Genomic DNA, 16,494 nt, shown 5'->3' on the forward strand with positions numbered 1-16,494 from the left:
TTTTGTATCCGAATTATATTTTAATTTCATGCTATTTGTTGATATCAAATCTTTTTTACGAATGATACATACAATTTTTGTGGAACTTAGCTTGACGTCAGTTTTATTAATATCAAATTTTTTATACGAATGGTACATATCATTAAAGTTAAGTAACAAAAGGTAGTATCACTTGCGTTTTACTTTTTAATTTGATAGAATTTAACTTGATTGGTTAAGATTGTAGCATCTGGATTTTAATTTTTCATTTGATACATTAATTTTTTTCGAGGAATAGTAATTTTTGACAGAGAATTAAAGTTGCTATTATTTGGATTGGAATAAAAATTAAAAAGACCTTCAATAAGAATATCTTTGAAGGTAAAATAAAAACTACTATTAATTGGATACTTAGGTTTTACTTGAGAAGCACATTTTCTTAGCATCTTTTTTTACTTTTTTTAAAAAGGTAATTTTGTATTGAACATCAAATATGATTAATCAATTCCATGGCCAATTAGTAATTGGTGAAACCGGCCCAAATGATTCTTTACGAAAAGCATGTATTAGGTATAGTAAAAAGAAATCTATTATTTTTGCATGAAATTGAATGGAAAAATAATGGATTTCTTTTTACTACACCTAATATAATTCACATTGAATTATTTAAGCATTAAAGTTTCGGTTGTTATAGGCCTTTAATTTTCCTATTTGTTATTGGATATATTCTCACATATATGATCTAATAAGATTCTTATTATTTATATAAAATATATGGATTCAAGACCTGGATATCTATATGTTCCTGTTCTCATCAAATAATATAAAGTCTTAAAATAGAAATATTTACGAATTTTATTCACAATCAGCTTTTATTCGTAATTAATTGGATCATGATTAACTTTTATAAGATTACAATGCTTAATAATAATAATATATCTATATATATTTTTCCCCTTTGTGCCAATTTGACCTCAAAATAAACGTTTGAGACTTTATATATCTTTAAGTTCTTACTTCGAAATGTGATTCGACCTGTCATTTATCTGAAGTTCAAGGTAACCTCTTTGTATCTAGACCTAGACGTTAGGTATTTCTCCCAACGCGTCAGTGTGCGCGCAGCAGCTGTCGCGTAATATTATTTTTGCGTTGGGATCTTGACCAGTCGTAAACTATTTTTTTTTTGAAAGTATCAAATCTGTAGAGTATAGCAATAAATTTTTATTTAAAAAATTAAAAATGAAAAACGTTATGATTTTTTAAAAAATTTATTTTTCAAAAATGTATAGGGTAAGGTCGTATAATAGGAAAATATGTGATATAATGATTTGTTTAACTGTAAAGATTAGATTTGGTGATCATGAAACCGCAAGGCATGGAAGTCGTAATATGAGATACTTATATTCCTAGCTAATATGAGAGCATAAACAATTCAATATATAAAGCATATTATTGAATGAAATATTAAAAATGATGATTCTATTGTTAAAATTTCTCACACACACATACTCACATACATACACATCGAAAAATTATATAATTATTATGTATAACATTCAAATTCTTTGTTTCTACTTGTATATAATATAATAAAAGCGTATATAAAAAGCTTACCTTTATTTTTTCCTCAGTTTTTCTGTTATGAGATACTATCTCATATAAGAAAACCCTTGTATTTCATATTAAGAATCTTTTTTTTGAATAAGCAAAATCGGCACTTTTGATAAAAAAAATTTCATATACAATAAAGTATAGTTACTATCGGTCGCTAATTTTTGGTGATAAATCTTGAATATATTTCCCATAAAATTGACACGAAAATAGGAATTAAGGTTGCAAATTAAATGAATTACAAGTCTTTAAAAAAAGATATTAGATGATTTTACCCTACTTCCTTGATTTTTTCAATTATGTTAAAATTAAAATCTTTATAAAGCCATTGTATTTCTATGTTTTATAATGTTTAAAGTACTTATGTAATTTTTTTACGTCAAAAAACTATAAAAATAAAATCTATATTAAATACTCCAACGGATTAAATGCAAACTGGAATCATTTTGCCCTGGTGTGACTATTACAGAACTTTTAAGAAGTGTGAGTACAAAAGAGGTTAAATATATTTCTTCAGTTTTTTGAATTGCATATTACAGGCGAACTTATAACACAATAATAAACTGAAATAATTTCATAAATTAGGTTGATTAATAATTTTGATAATGCTAATATGAACTTAAAACCTATAAATATTGCGGAAAATATAATACTTTTCTCCGGTTAAGATTTAAATCTTAATAAATTATTAAGATTTAAATTATTATTAATTCATTAATACTTATAATGCAATCATAGACTGAAATAATAATTTCAACTTAAATATTTATTATCATCAAACTAATGAATATTTAGTTGTGTAGAAATTATTATATTATTTCAATTTACGATTGCGTTATAAGTCCAACAATAAAGAAGAATTGGATTTGATATAGAAGGACCATACAAACTTTGATTTCAAGCATATTTTATTAATAAATAACAAATAAAAAGGAATTAAAGGAACGTATAAATAATTATATTTAACAATATAATACAATATCTTTAATTTATTGAATATTTAAAGCCATAAAGTTGTAAATAAAATCGTAAATCATGTACGAATACAATCAGATAAAGAAGTCAAATTGGCTCCAACGATCAAAATTCAACCATTTTATATGTATAATTAAAAAATTCTTTAATTAAAATTAAGAACATGAAAAATAATGAAAAGTTACAAACGGATATAACGTAAAAGCAAAGTTGGAAAAAGTTATAATAATTTGAATTTTGCGAGAGAGCAAATTGGCTGCCTCGGTCCTAATTCTAATATTAAGAAAAGATATATTTAAAATGTAGGGTAAAGTATCATTTTAGTCTCTAAAGCAAGGAATTTAACTCACACAGATCGTGCTACTATTTATCGAAACTAGAGATCTTTGACTACAAAAGCAAAAAGTATGCGTATACATATACCCTTCATTAAAAAGATATAAATTTTGCAGAGGAAGTTATTCAGCATTTATCCGACATGCAGGGCAAGAAATTCCACGCAATGGATAAAAACTGCCAATGCTTCTATATCAAGTTTAAACTATTCTAAGAGATAAAAATAGATACTTACTAAAGAGTTTTTTATTATAAAGTATCTATAATAAGTTTTGATTAAATAACAAAGATACAATAAAAATTGAATAAAAAATACAATAAAATTATCATAATTATTATATATACATTATTATAATTGATATTTATAATATAAATATCAATCTTATAACATAAAGAATAAAATATAAGATTATTTTTAGTAAAAATATAATTGAAAGTCTCTCGGTAATTATTCAGAATGCAGCCTTCACCTTCGATGAAATTAGACTCGACTTCACTTCCAATGCATTTTCACTACACTTCATCACTTTGACAGATTTCCTGAATAGATCAATTTTAACGCTTAATATCTCAGTTCGCCGACTCAAAATTTGTTCTCACAAATTTTTTTATTTCATGCAAAAACGCGTCAGAAGTGAAGGCCGAATATTCTGAATAATTGTCAGTCTTACTGTGTAAAAATCACTACTAATACTGATAATTCTATAATAAGTCGGTAATCAGAAGTTTTAGCCTTAATCAGTGAAGTTAGCCAATCAGCATTAGTCGTACAAGTTAGCTATTGGTCAACTTCACTAAGATTTAGGATTACCGACTCATTATACAATCAATATTAAGGATAATAAGAACATTCTTTTTACCCCAACAATACAAATAAATTTTGTAGCATTTTTGTTATTAAAAAAGTATAATAAAAATCACCGTTTTAGTAATCACACTATTAAAACAATAGAATAAGATTCATAAATATCTAGTGTATAAAAATGATCCTTTCAGACCAAAATAACTACGACACTAATATTTTATTTTTTGGCTCTCAAACGCACGTCCATATAAGTTTTCTGACAATTACCAAGCGGCAACGAACTATGTAGCGTAAGATTTCTACTCTTAGTTGACGAATGGTGTAGCAGAATTTTTAAATGAATGTATTACAAGATACAAAGAATGGACTTTTTTTCCCGAGGACCTTTATTTCCCAGAGTACCCTATATACAAATATTATTAAATACTATTGTAAAATCTAGCCATGATCATTTATGAATCTTTTTTCTTAATTGTTTGATTTATTCATATAAGAACAGTTTAAAGGTCTAGATAAACTTATTAAAATTGTTAATTGTTATTATTCCTTTCCAAAAAGTATAAATTATTGATATTATACGTAATTAACAAAATTATTTTGGCAAATAATGCAGAATTCTTTTTAATAGAAGATTTTGATTATTATCATTGCCAAAAATATATTTATGAAGTTATTTAAACCTTCTCAAAGAAACTCATGGATGGAATAACAAAAGTTCCTGTTTTTATTTTTTACTTATATCTTTAAAACTCATATGAATCAGTTATATAGTCTAACTTTTGTGTATTGTTATTCCTGACAACATGAATTTGACAGACTTTGCCTGTATCGAATGCATGTCGAATATAGTTTATGTGGGAATTAAATTAGTATTATACCAGTATGTGTATTTAGAATAGGTTTTATCCCGTTCTAAAGAGAACATCTTTCTTATCTTTTTTTTTTGATAGAAACATACAGTGAATATTTTTGGAGGTAATTCTTTTTTATATACAAAAATCTCGTGTATATTTCATTCTATAATATTATTTAATTTTACTGTTTATTTTTAAGACAAATCTAATAAAAAATCTGTCTGTTAAATTTGCAGTTAACAATAAGATCATTAATTACCTTCGTACTATACTATTCTAGTATTTGAGATAAAGCGGCGAGAAGGATCTTTATCTCTTAGATAGCCTTAATTGATTGAAGAATTTTACTTGAAAATATGACCTACCTCCAAGACCATTTGGTGCTTTCTCCAAACTATCAAAGAATCTCGATGATGCATTAATAATTTAGAAGAACAAAAGTTATCTTTGATATGCTATTAAATCGAAACGTTTATACGTATCTCAATTGTTGTATCTTATACTTATTACGTACTACATCGGCCTTAATTAATCAAGTTAGCGCGGCAGGATGCCAAGGGATTTCCACTTGGATTTCGGTCAACAGGAAATTCGCTTACTTGATACTTAATACGTGACGTGTAAAAAAGGAAAAAATAATGTATCTCTTTTATCTCCTAGAATATATAGGTACTATATGAGTCATAAGTGAATCATACTCTTACCTCTTGGCGCAGACAATGTATTGAAGTATATTCATTAGTTGCAATATATTTTTGAATACTAAGCATATTTATTTGATATTTCATTATCTGTATGATAATGATAACAGATTTATTGAATGATTTTTTCTTTCTACATTTTTGTGTTATTCTTTTTGTATTTTTTTATATTATCACTTAATAATTTTGGAAAAACTAAAAGATTACATATTTGAATTTTAAATGTGATTTCATATTTAAAGATATCGTAATCATATGTGAATGGGAAAGCTATATAATTAGTTTTTGATAAAAATTACGACCAATGTTTTATATGGAAGGAGCACATACGAGCGATCCATTGTTTCATTTTCATGATGTAAAACGAACATCTGTTTTCTTGGCGGATTGCATATAAAAAATGTACATCGGTGTCTCTTCTCGCTCGAATGATTCGCTTGCACGAGATGCTTGTGCTCGCGGAGCACTCCAGTGAGTCTATTTTGAGAAAACGGCGAGAAACACGCGATAATTTTAGTTACAATTTTTCTCCTCCAACTCGCAGAACGCAGACGGACGTCTACACGAACATCACGACAAGATGACTGAGTACGCTACTTTTCATCTATTAAATGACGCCCGTTCTCGACTAATAAGCTAGATGCACGAAAAAGTCAGAATTGGATAAAAAATCAAGATTATTCTATCAAATCTACCAAAGTTTTGTGACGGTGGCTGCGACACAATAGTTCTGCGATCGTGTATCCTGGCGGATAAGTTATTGTGCCTCGCGAAAGTGGAAAAAGATCGTGCTCGAGAATTGAGAACGTGTATTTTTCCGATCTTAGTACAATTCTTAAATAATATATACAGAGATCCTTGCAAAAAGCTACTATTCGATTCATAAGTTTACGTTTTGATCTTTCAAGTGTTATGGGGAATTTTATAATAAGTGTAAAAAAAACTGTGATGTCATGATTTTCATGATCCGTTTTAAATTCCCTTTGCATAATTAATAAAGCATTGACAAACATCTTTATGTATTCATCATTGCTAGATGGCTTACAAAATAATAGTGTGAAAATTGCTTCTTGCTTATCTGTTTCCCATTCTTTGCAATTCGCACCTTGCGATTCTTTTCTAATCAATTATCTCATCTCTATAATCTTGTCGTCATGGACATGCGAAGAATGTCGAATTGGAATGTGCTGAGTGTGGAGGCTGCGCTGCAACAACTGAACGCCTTCGAGGGAGATGATTCCGAAAAGATAATAAGGCGTCCTAATACGGTAAGCGAATTTATTTTTGTTACATCAATGATCTATCTTGTTCAATTAGAAAAGAGAAAAAAATCGATGAAATTGTTGCATCTTCTAAACTTTATGAAATCGGAAAGAATTTATAATTAATTCAATTTAAATAATTGAAGGTTATGAATTTTAATTTCACATTTACTCGAAGCTGCAGATTGCAAGCGGAAATAAACAGTTTTTTTATTGAAATATGTAATAATTAATTATAGCTACACTAAAAAAAATTTAGTTAAAAATGAATAAATCAGAAAATTCTTATCACATCAATATGAATTCTGCTAAAATTATAATAGATTTAATCAGAAAATTTTGATTTGATTATTTTTAATCTGAATCCTGATTAATGCAAAGAAACTCGATTTTCAGTATAAATATAGATCTGAAAATAAGTTTGTTAAATCATTAAAATAATTACATATATAGCAATTTCGAATATAATGAGCAATGCTAACAAATTTTGACATTCTAATAATCAATTTGAGCGTCCTACATAAGTATTTGGCAATATAACAAAATTATTTTCAAATCTGTAAATTTTTAGATATAATATAGCAAAACTTTCTTTTTTTCTCTTTAGTTTCTTTTTTTTTCAATAGAATAAAGTTCCCATTTTACTAAGGGGGGGTTACAGTACTATACAACAATAGGATATAAAATGGACTAGAGACTAAAGTTCTAGTAATTTGCCTTCTCAGAAAAAAAAAGAAAAGAAATCCCATTCATTTAAATCTTTTTTAATGTGATTGTGTCCAGATCCAACGATCTGCGACTTTGCAGAAATAAAGAGAGTGAAGAGTCTGATATCGATAACAAAACCATTCTTTGCATAAATCTAAAAATAATTATGTTGAACTGATCAAAATAATTATGTAAGAACAAGCTTGATAACAATGCTGTAAAAAGTTTTGATATTTTAATAATCAGCTCGAGTTCTATATAATTATTTTGATGATCCAACAAAAGACTTCATCTTTATCGAAGAATTCTCTAAATTGATACATGAACAATAAATTGAAGTGAAATATGTATATTTGTTTAAACTTATTCCGGTATGTATCAGTTCAAAAAGTCCTTCGATAAAGAACAGATAGAAAATTAGATCTGCATCTAGCTACATTTTTAAACAAAATCGTCCTTTTCATGTACAGATCTGAAAATAATTACATTCAGTCACCAAAATAACGTGATGAGCTGCAAAAAATTTTAACACTTTAGTTTGAACGTTTTACATAATTATTTTTATAGTCCAGCATAATTACTTTTATGTCGTATATCTATGTAGTTAAATTTCTAGATATTTTAATAAAATTATTTTTTCCATGTATGCATGACATACAAATCTTTTTTTATCTTTTTCCCGCGAAAATCATCCATGAAATCAATTGCTATCTGGCCAATTGATTCAGCCAATTAAGAGGAAATTTTGCGATATTTAAATCGACATTTACTCATGTTTCTTTTCTACGTAGCGAGCTGTCACATCAATGCTGTTGGGGAATGTCAATAGGTCTTCCCATTTTGGCCTGATGCCTACCTGCCTGTTTGCTTGCCTTTATTTATAACTAATTAACTCAGTCGCAACTGCTGACTCTCTTAGGACAGTCAAACGCCGATCCGCTTGACTAGTCGGGATCAATTTTCGGTTCTCTCGTATGAACCATCGGTGCATTTCACGCGAGGAACGCAAACGCGAACATACTCAAATTTGTTTTTAGTTATATTCATATAGTTTTCGTTCAGTAAAATTATTTGCTCTAACAATGACTACTTGGACACAATTAGCCGTGGAGCACGTCAGCGCAATATCCAAGGAAGAATTTAGCATGACGCATCGAGGAAAACCGACGGTAATTTTGATCATTTGAATCCATCATACGATCAAAAAAGTAACACATTAAATCGTAAATATTTTGTAATACCTACTTTAAAAGATAGCTATGAATTTTCTCCTTCGCTTTCATGACAAAAATGTTATCACTTTTATGCGTGATTTTTTTCTCTCTTTCTCTCTCTTCTCTCTCTTTTAGACGAAAATATAAATTTGTAGTAATAAAAATATTCATATAATAAAAAAATTATAAATTTTTAATAATATCGTTAAGTTGATAATATCGGAAGTACAGCCTAAATATTTATTAAAATTCATTAAATTTTATTTAATGTAATATATGTAGAAATGTAATATATGTAGAAATCTTTTTCAGACTATGTAAATAAACAATATTAAAGAAAATTTCTAGGTAATATTTTTTGCAATAAAAAAATATTAGATTTTAATATGTTCAGCATTATCAAGATCTTTATAAGATCTATAATATGAGCATCAAATTATTAAATTGCTAGGCAATTTAATTTGTGATGTTACTATTGTAGTTCAATTCAATCTGGTTTACATTTTAAGAGAAAAAAAACAATTTGGGACACAATTTAAGATGATAGATAATATATAAATTCACAGTATTATTTAAACAGTTTAAGATCCAGCTTGACCATTTATAAAAGTTTTCTTTTCCTTCTTATTGTATTAATAAATTTTGTTCAATGTTCATACAATATTTTAATCTAATTTTAAAATCTTATTTTATTAATTTATTACTTTTTTACTATTGATCTCTTTTGCAGAATTTGTTTAACATTCCAATATGAGTGTAAGGAATCGATAAACTAAGAGGAAAGTCCTATAGAGATATACTCATTTTTGCTTCATTTTGGAGAAAATCGTAAAAAAGACAAAAAACATAGTTTTCATTTTTGTACTTTCTCACTTATTTACATTGTATTTATTTATTTGCTTAATGTAGATATTATTCAAAATGTTGATCTCTTGTCGTAGAAGTCATACACGAAAACTATATCAACACATTCAACGTTAGAATATGTACGTGATATATTGTCACAGGAGTAATTCACTCGATGACTTCTGATGAATTTACAAGAGAGAGGAAAAAAATATAAACAAAAAAAAATAAAAAAAAAAGTTTTCATCTGAAAACGGAATTATTATTATTGTTTTCGTGCACAATTTCAGCGACGATAATAGGCCTGTTCTTTTTATCCGAAATTCTTTTTATCTTGCACGGTTTATCTTTTCTCTTTTTTTTCCAACCTGAAGAGAAAAGGAAGACAAATTAACTATGCAAAAAGTTCAATTAATACTTTAGAGGCAGTGTGAGAACGAAGCAACGTTTTATCTTTTTTTGCATTTTCTCCAAAACGAAGCAAAAATGAACACATCTCTACAGGATTTTTTTTCTTAGTTTATCGATTCCCTATACTCCCGAAGTTTTTATATTTAAATTCCAAACATTCTGTATATTGTACTTATCTCATAATATGTAAGCCAGTCTTTATTTCATAAAATAATTCCGATCAACAAAAAGATTTTAATTAAGTAACTCTAATCGTATAGAGAATAGGTGTGAGAATTTGATGTGTTGAACTGACTCCGTAAGATCTATGAAGTAGGACAACTTTAAATGCGAATTTTGACAAAATCTAAATCGCATTCGATTGTCCACAATTTGTCCACATTTATCCATAAAAAATAATTTTTTGACTCTCCAAAAAAGTTATAAATAAATAAAAAATTCTAGAGAGAAGAGAGAGAGAGAGAGTGCCTATCCCTATGTATATTTTCTTTTAAATTACATACATTGTCCACATATGTATGCATATCTGCAAATATTGTCTTTTGTTCACTTTGCAAAATTAAGTTATAAATAAATGAAGAGTTAAACAAATTCGTCACTGCTCTCGTGAGTATATTTACCTCTACATTACATAGAACAGTATTGGAATTTATTTACAACTTCCAGCCAATTTTCAGTTTAGTTCCTTTATCTCATCAATTCTCGCGCAGTTTAAACGCCGATCGGTTATTCTTTATACAAATGTAATCTTGCGAATAATTATGTATCAAATCTTCTTGACACGCTCTCTATCTACTGAAATTTAATATTATCATCTCTGGCAATTTGTAAATGACACAATCTTATTGGATATGTGAGCTTTATATATATCTATATTGCTGAGAAAAACTCCAAAGTGAATTGAAATGTTCAAAATAAAGAAGACATTTATCTACAGAGTAATTTCGTCTTCTCTAAGATCTTATGCTTGATCATCTGCTTGATCGTTTGTTTGACTCTCATTAGTTGATGATTTATATTAGTTGATTATGTTAGATGATTTGTATATAGTTTAGAGATTGAAAGTCCTATATAATTATTATTGTTTAATTAATTATTTTATAAAATATATAATGTAATAATATAATGTAATATATATAATGTGCGAGAAATCACTATCAGTAATTATTATCACACCACAAGTATCATCAAATTAATTTTTTTAACTATAATATACATATATGAGAGAGGTAAGAATGCCTATAACTACTTTACCCATTAAAGACCACTGATCGATTTTTCGACCAAAAAAAATAGATCAACTTTTTACATTGTATTGGACCAATGATCGTAAAATCGACCATCTCCTCCCCCTGTCTAAACGATCCAGGGAAAAAATTTTTGGTAAGTAAGCTCTTTAAGAGTATAGTAATTTGCCATTCAAAGGATTTGAAATTTTGAGAAAAAAAATTTCTTGATCCTTAATAGGTTAAAGAAAACCGATTTTTATCTATTGTATTTTGTAAGGAGAGACAACAAGAATAAACAAACAGAAATGCTTTTTACTAATTATACAAATAAACATTATAGTGTATTCTAAAATTCAAGGAAAATATTATTGCAGCCTGAAACGTTCTGAAAAATTAAGTAATAAAAGTGTAAATCGTCTTTACTTTCATAAAATAGGGTTTAAGTATAAGCATTTAAAGTTTGACTAATAATAAACATTGATTAAAAGTTTATTTATCTGAAAGTATGAAATGATTAGAATTGAACATTTCGCGATCACCGAACTAATCAAAATATTGCTACTGTACACATATGATCACATAATTATACGGAATGTAGTGTGTGTCCGATAAATACAAAAATTTATAATGTAGCTACTAAATTAAATTGAGCTACTTTGTACTTATTCCAAATTTTCACGTTAAAAAAATGTCATATATATTCATTCAAAATTTTGAATTTTCAAAAATATTTATTCACACATACACACAAAAAACTACGATTATTTAACAAGAATATTAATTTAATTCATATTTATTTAAATATTCAAACAAAAATCTAGCTGTTTTAAAGTAAATTCCAATAAGCAATCGTTACTCTTTAACTATAACCAGTTCATTGATGATTTTAAATTAAAACAAAAATAAATTTATTTTACACGTTTATTGCATGAAAATGATAAAAAATATTTTATTCGAAGTATTGTCCATCGGTAGCTATACATTTTTTCCACCTGTTTGACAATTTGTGGATGCCACGCCAAAAAAATTGTTGTTCTTTTGCCAAACCAGTCATCTAGCCATTTTCGTACATCTTCGTAAGAAGTGAAGCGCTGCTGAGCAAGTGCGTGTCCCATCGATGCAAATAAGTGGTAATCGGACGGAGCCAAGTCTGGTGAGTAAGCCGCATGCGAAAATATTTCCCAACCAAATGCCTCAATCGTTTCCTTGACCAGTTTTGTGTGTGCATTATCAGCAAAATCTCACTTTGTATCGCCTTTTTTGATATTCCAGTCATTTTTCATACAAAGCTTGATTCAAATTGATCATTTGTTGTCGGTAGCGTTCAGTATTAACGGTTTCGCCAGGTTTTAGCAGCTCATAATAGATCACACCTTTCTGATTCCATCAAACACAGAGCATTGTCTTCCGTCCATAGCGATTTGGCCTTGCAGTCAATGTCGATGGTTCGCCTGGAGTTACCCATGATCTTTTACACTTAGGATTCTTAAAATATATCCATTTTTCATCGCTAGTCACAATTCGATGGAGAAATGACTTTCTTTTGTACCTGGCAAGCAGCATTTCGCAAGTGGTTTTTCGGTTTTCCTGCTGTCTTTCATTCAGTTCATGTGGAATCCATTTTCCCATCTTCTAGATCTTTCCCATTTTCAAACGTATGAGACGGCTTTTCATGTCACATTCAATTGATCCATGAGTTATTGTTGAGTTTGAGTGTCACCCTCATCCAACAATGCTTGCAATTCGCTGTCTTCAAACTTTTTCGGTGATTTTTCACGTTCTTCGTTTCTCACGTCAAAATCGCTATTTTTGAATTTTTTAAACCACTCATAGCACTGTGATTTACAAGAGCATGCTCATCGTAAGCTTCGACAAGCATTCGATGCGATTCTGCAGCAGTTTTCTTCAAATGGTAACAGAAAATCAATGTTGTCCGCAAATAGCCGTAGTTTCCAGGCATAAAATTCGACATTTCAACGCTATTACAAATATATAAATATAACTATACTGTTGTATGAAACTTGTATTGTTGTGAGTTGAAAATCTTTGTCAGATGTCAGAACAAGGAAATGGCGTCAATGGCGCCGTCTGACAACGGCAACTACATTGACAGCTATGGCCATCTATTGGTAAATTCCAGTTTCATATTTACATACCTGGTATGTATAGATAATAGAGAGTAGAAATAAATGCGAAAACGAAAATATTCGTAATCATATTTAAAAAATGTTTATTCAAATGAAATGAAAAAATATTTTTTCATTTTTTTGACAAATAAAAAATACATGTATTCGAATAGATATTCTTCATTTTTTATTCATTTATTCGAATATTAGATGTATTCATTCAGACACTAATACGGATGATTTTTTAATCGATGTTTATGATTACTCAAACTTTAAATATTTATATTTAAATATTTATATTTAAAACACTACTTTATGAAAAAAATGGCTTACACATTTATTATTTAATTTTTACGAAATTTACACTGCAATAATATCATCTTCGAATTTTGGGACACACTGTATATATAATATTCATTTATATAATCAGTAAAAAACATTTCTATTTGTTTATTTTTGTGTTACTCTCTTGCAAATAGAACAAAAATCGGTTTTCTTTAAAAAATTGTAGGTACTCTCTCATTGTACTCTCTCATCTTATATTGGGTTGTCCGGAAAGTTCGTGCCGCAAAAGATTTAAATTTAATAAATATACTAAAATTAAAACTTCTGCATTTCAATTTTCTTTCAAAATCGGCACGAACTTTCCGGATAACCCAATACTTATATGCATAATTTAAAAAATTAATTCATTTAAATGAATATATATAATAGTTCAATATCTTAACATTCAGACCATAGTCGCACTTCATATTTAAAATAATGTATCTAATATAAACGGTCTTATTTATAATCTTATTATTGGTTAAAAAATTAAATTGAGGATACTTGTAATGTGACAAAAGTTGCATGAATTTTCATTCATTATAAATATTTTACAAAATATTAAAAATAAATATTGACAAACAATTGTTTATGAACAAACGTAGATAAATCGTGAATAATCGAATCCTGTATGTAAATTAGAGATATTAAACTCATACAAATATCATAACGAATTTTTAATTTTTAAATTTTAAATTTATTTATAACTTGGTCTTGCAAGTTGAACAAATGACAATTATGTATAGACATATGTAGACAAATGATGGAATGTAATTAAAAAGAAAATATACATAAGGGTATGAGAACTTTTTACTTAATTACGAATGTTTTTAGAAGATGAACAAAGTTATTTTTTATAAACAAATGTGAATAAATTGTAGACAATTGAATGTGATTGTAGATTTTGTTGAAATTCGTATGTAGGGCTTCATAAATCTGAATCATACAAAAATATTTTATTACGTTAGAAGATTTTAAAGAAATTATTTTGAATTTTTGAGATTGAAAATCCCTTAAAATAGAAACTATAAATTATAAAATATAAATAGTTGAAAAAACATTATTAGACAAAAACTATAAGTTATAAAATATTAGACTTTATAAATCTTTGATTTTCTGAGTTTTTATATCAATGTAATCATTTAATTATTTTCAGAATCGCCGGTGACATATGAGATATAAAGTGAAGTTATAAAGACACTTTTGTGCAACTTTTTTTTCAAAGGAAATTTTGCCACCTTTTTCGATATTTTTCAATCTTATAAATAACAGATATTTTTAAAAATAATATTTTTAAATATTTGTAAAGATCTGTAAATCATTTTTTATTTCTGTTCTAAGACATTGAGTATGTAATTTTTTTCACATTCTTCTCTAGGGCAGAAATGTGAAAATTTTTATTATTGAAGTTAAGAGAATGCTGGGGGGAGCGACGACCAAACTTGATCGATATTGATAAAATTGATTTTTAATTCCAAATAAAATATTATATCAAGAAAACGTTACATACATTAATTAAAACATTACATTAGCAAAAACATTAAGTAAAATGTTACGTACATTTCTTGCTCTACTACATCCTATATATCACATATACGAGGTTGTGTACACTCAAATCGTACTTTTCAAATCTCTTGTAAGCTTCAAAATCATAATTTGAAGATCTCATGATATTCTTATAAATTACGCAAATAAAATATGGGAAAGTACTTTTTGTTTGGATTATCCTTGCATTCATTTATGCAGAATGTGAAGGAAGCGAACCTATATGCTAACAAAAAACTGTTTTACAATTTTGAGGGATTTTTTCATACTAATTTGGGGGATTTTTTTCATACTAATTTGTACTTTTTCAAAGGTATTTGCGTTTTTTCTGGAGAAAGATTTTTTATTTTGTATAAGGAAAACAAAACGATTTGAGAAATACGAAATAACGCTTCGTTGATAATTCCAGCATCCCTTAATAAAGAAATTTTTGTACTTTTCATGTTTTCGTCCTAGAGAGAAATGTTGTTATGATCGGTATTCTAGTGTTAAATGGCTTGATACAATTCCGTATGTATTAAAAGAGTTTAATAACGTCGGGAAATAAAGAATTATCTGATCCGATTAATGGTTTCATATTTTACAATACGATTTCTTTAAATTGATATATAACCTAAGCGCTTACAAATCGTTAACAATAAAGCGCTAAAAAAATTGAATTTGTTAACATAAATATTATGTATTATTCCCAAGTAGCACATGAATAAGTATACATGTATGACATGCATGTCGTGTGCGTGCGTGCATGCATGCGTGCGTGCGTAAAAAATAAGATTTTGATCGATATGTTTCAAGAATCTATTCTATTATTACGATAATGTGACGTAGAAAAGGTCATTTTTTTCTCAGTTTTTATTCAGTATCTTTTGCGTTATTTTTATTTCACAATTTAATAAATTAATATTTAAAAACGGTTATCTATATTAAGCTTCCTTGATAATAAACTGATCATTAATCGACAGATTCTATTGTTATAATTCAATGCCCCGATTAAAGATAATTTAGCTTTCTAGGTGTGTAATTAGTATTATAAATCACAAATTTCGCTGGTCAACACGAAACTCAAGCCTCTTAATTACGCGACGTGTAACCTGTTGCTGATGAGTCATTAAGTGTATATTGAAATCGTGCCAATCATTACGCCAAAAGTACATGGAAGGATATTTCGCGAATAATTCAATGTTGAATTTATATAATATCACCTATAGATACATTTGTATGAAGTTTAATAACACTTTGAGTGCCAAGTTGATTACAGTATTGAGCTTAATAAATCTAAAGTATCATTTTAATATTTTATTACTTTTTTAGTGTTAGTATAATTTATATATATTATTTTTTTAATGCTTAATTCTTGCTACAATTAGTAAAATCATTTTTAATCGGATAAATAAAATCGTCACTTACAACTAATTATACATAATGAAGCTTTGTAAATTTTAGGCAACATCCAAATATTGTATAAAAATTAAAGATAATATTATTTGATAATACTATTTGAATTTTATTTTTTAATTTTTTAATTTTTTATAAGATATTGTGGTGGTTATCTGATATCAAATCTTTTA

The 16,494-nt window shown here is 27.5% G+C and overlaps 1 protein-coding gene across 5 annotated transcripts in view; it reads left to right on the plus strand.

The window, feature by feature from the left end:
- The first annotated feature begins 5,806 nt into the window (after positions 1-5,806).
- LOC108691106 (uncharacterized F-box/LRR-repeat protein C02F5.7) overlaps positions 5,807-16,494 on the plus strand; it is a 21,381-nt gene continuing 10,693 nt past the window's right edge. For 3 of the 5 annotated variants that reach the window (XM_018198746.1, XM_018198747.1, XM_018198745.1), the window contains exon 1: positions 6,339-6,529. In XM_018198746.1, coding sequence (XP_018054235.1) covers positions 6,416-6,529 — 114 coding nt within the window. In that variant the 5' untranslated portion in view covers positions 6,339-6,415. Of the gene's footprint in view, positions 5,850-6,338; positions 6,530-8,140; positions 8,401-16,494 lie in introns of those variants that run through there. The other 2 variants (XM_018198748.1, XM_018198750.1) reach the window with 2 other exon arrangements.

Source organism: Atta colombica, unplaced genomic scaffold (genome assembly GCF_001594045.1).
Source record: "Atta colombica isolate Treedump-2 unplaced genomic scaffold, Acol1.0 scaffold39, whole genome shotgun sequence".
NCBI lineage: Eukaryota > Metazoa > Arthropoda > Insecta > Hymenoptera > Formicidae > Atta > Atta colombica.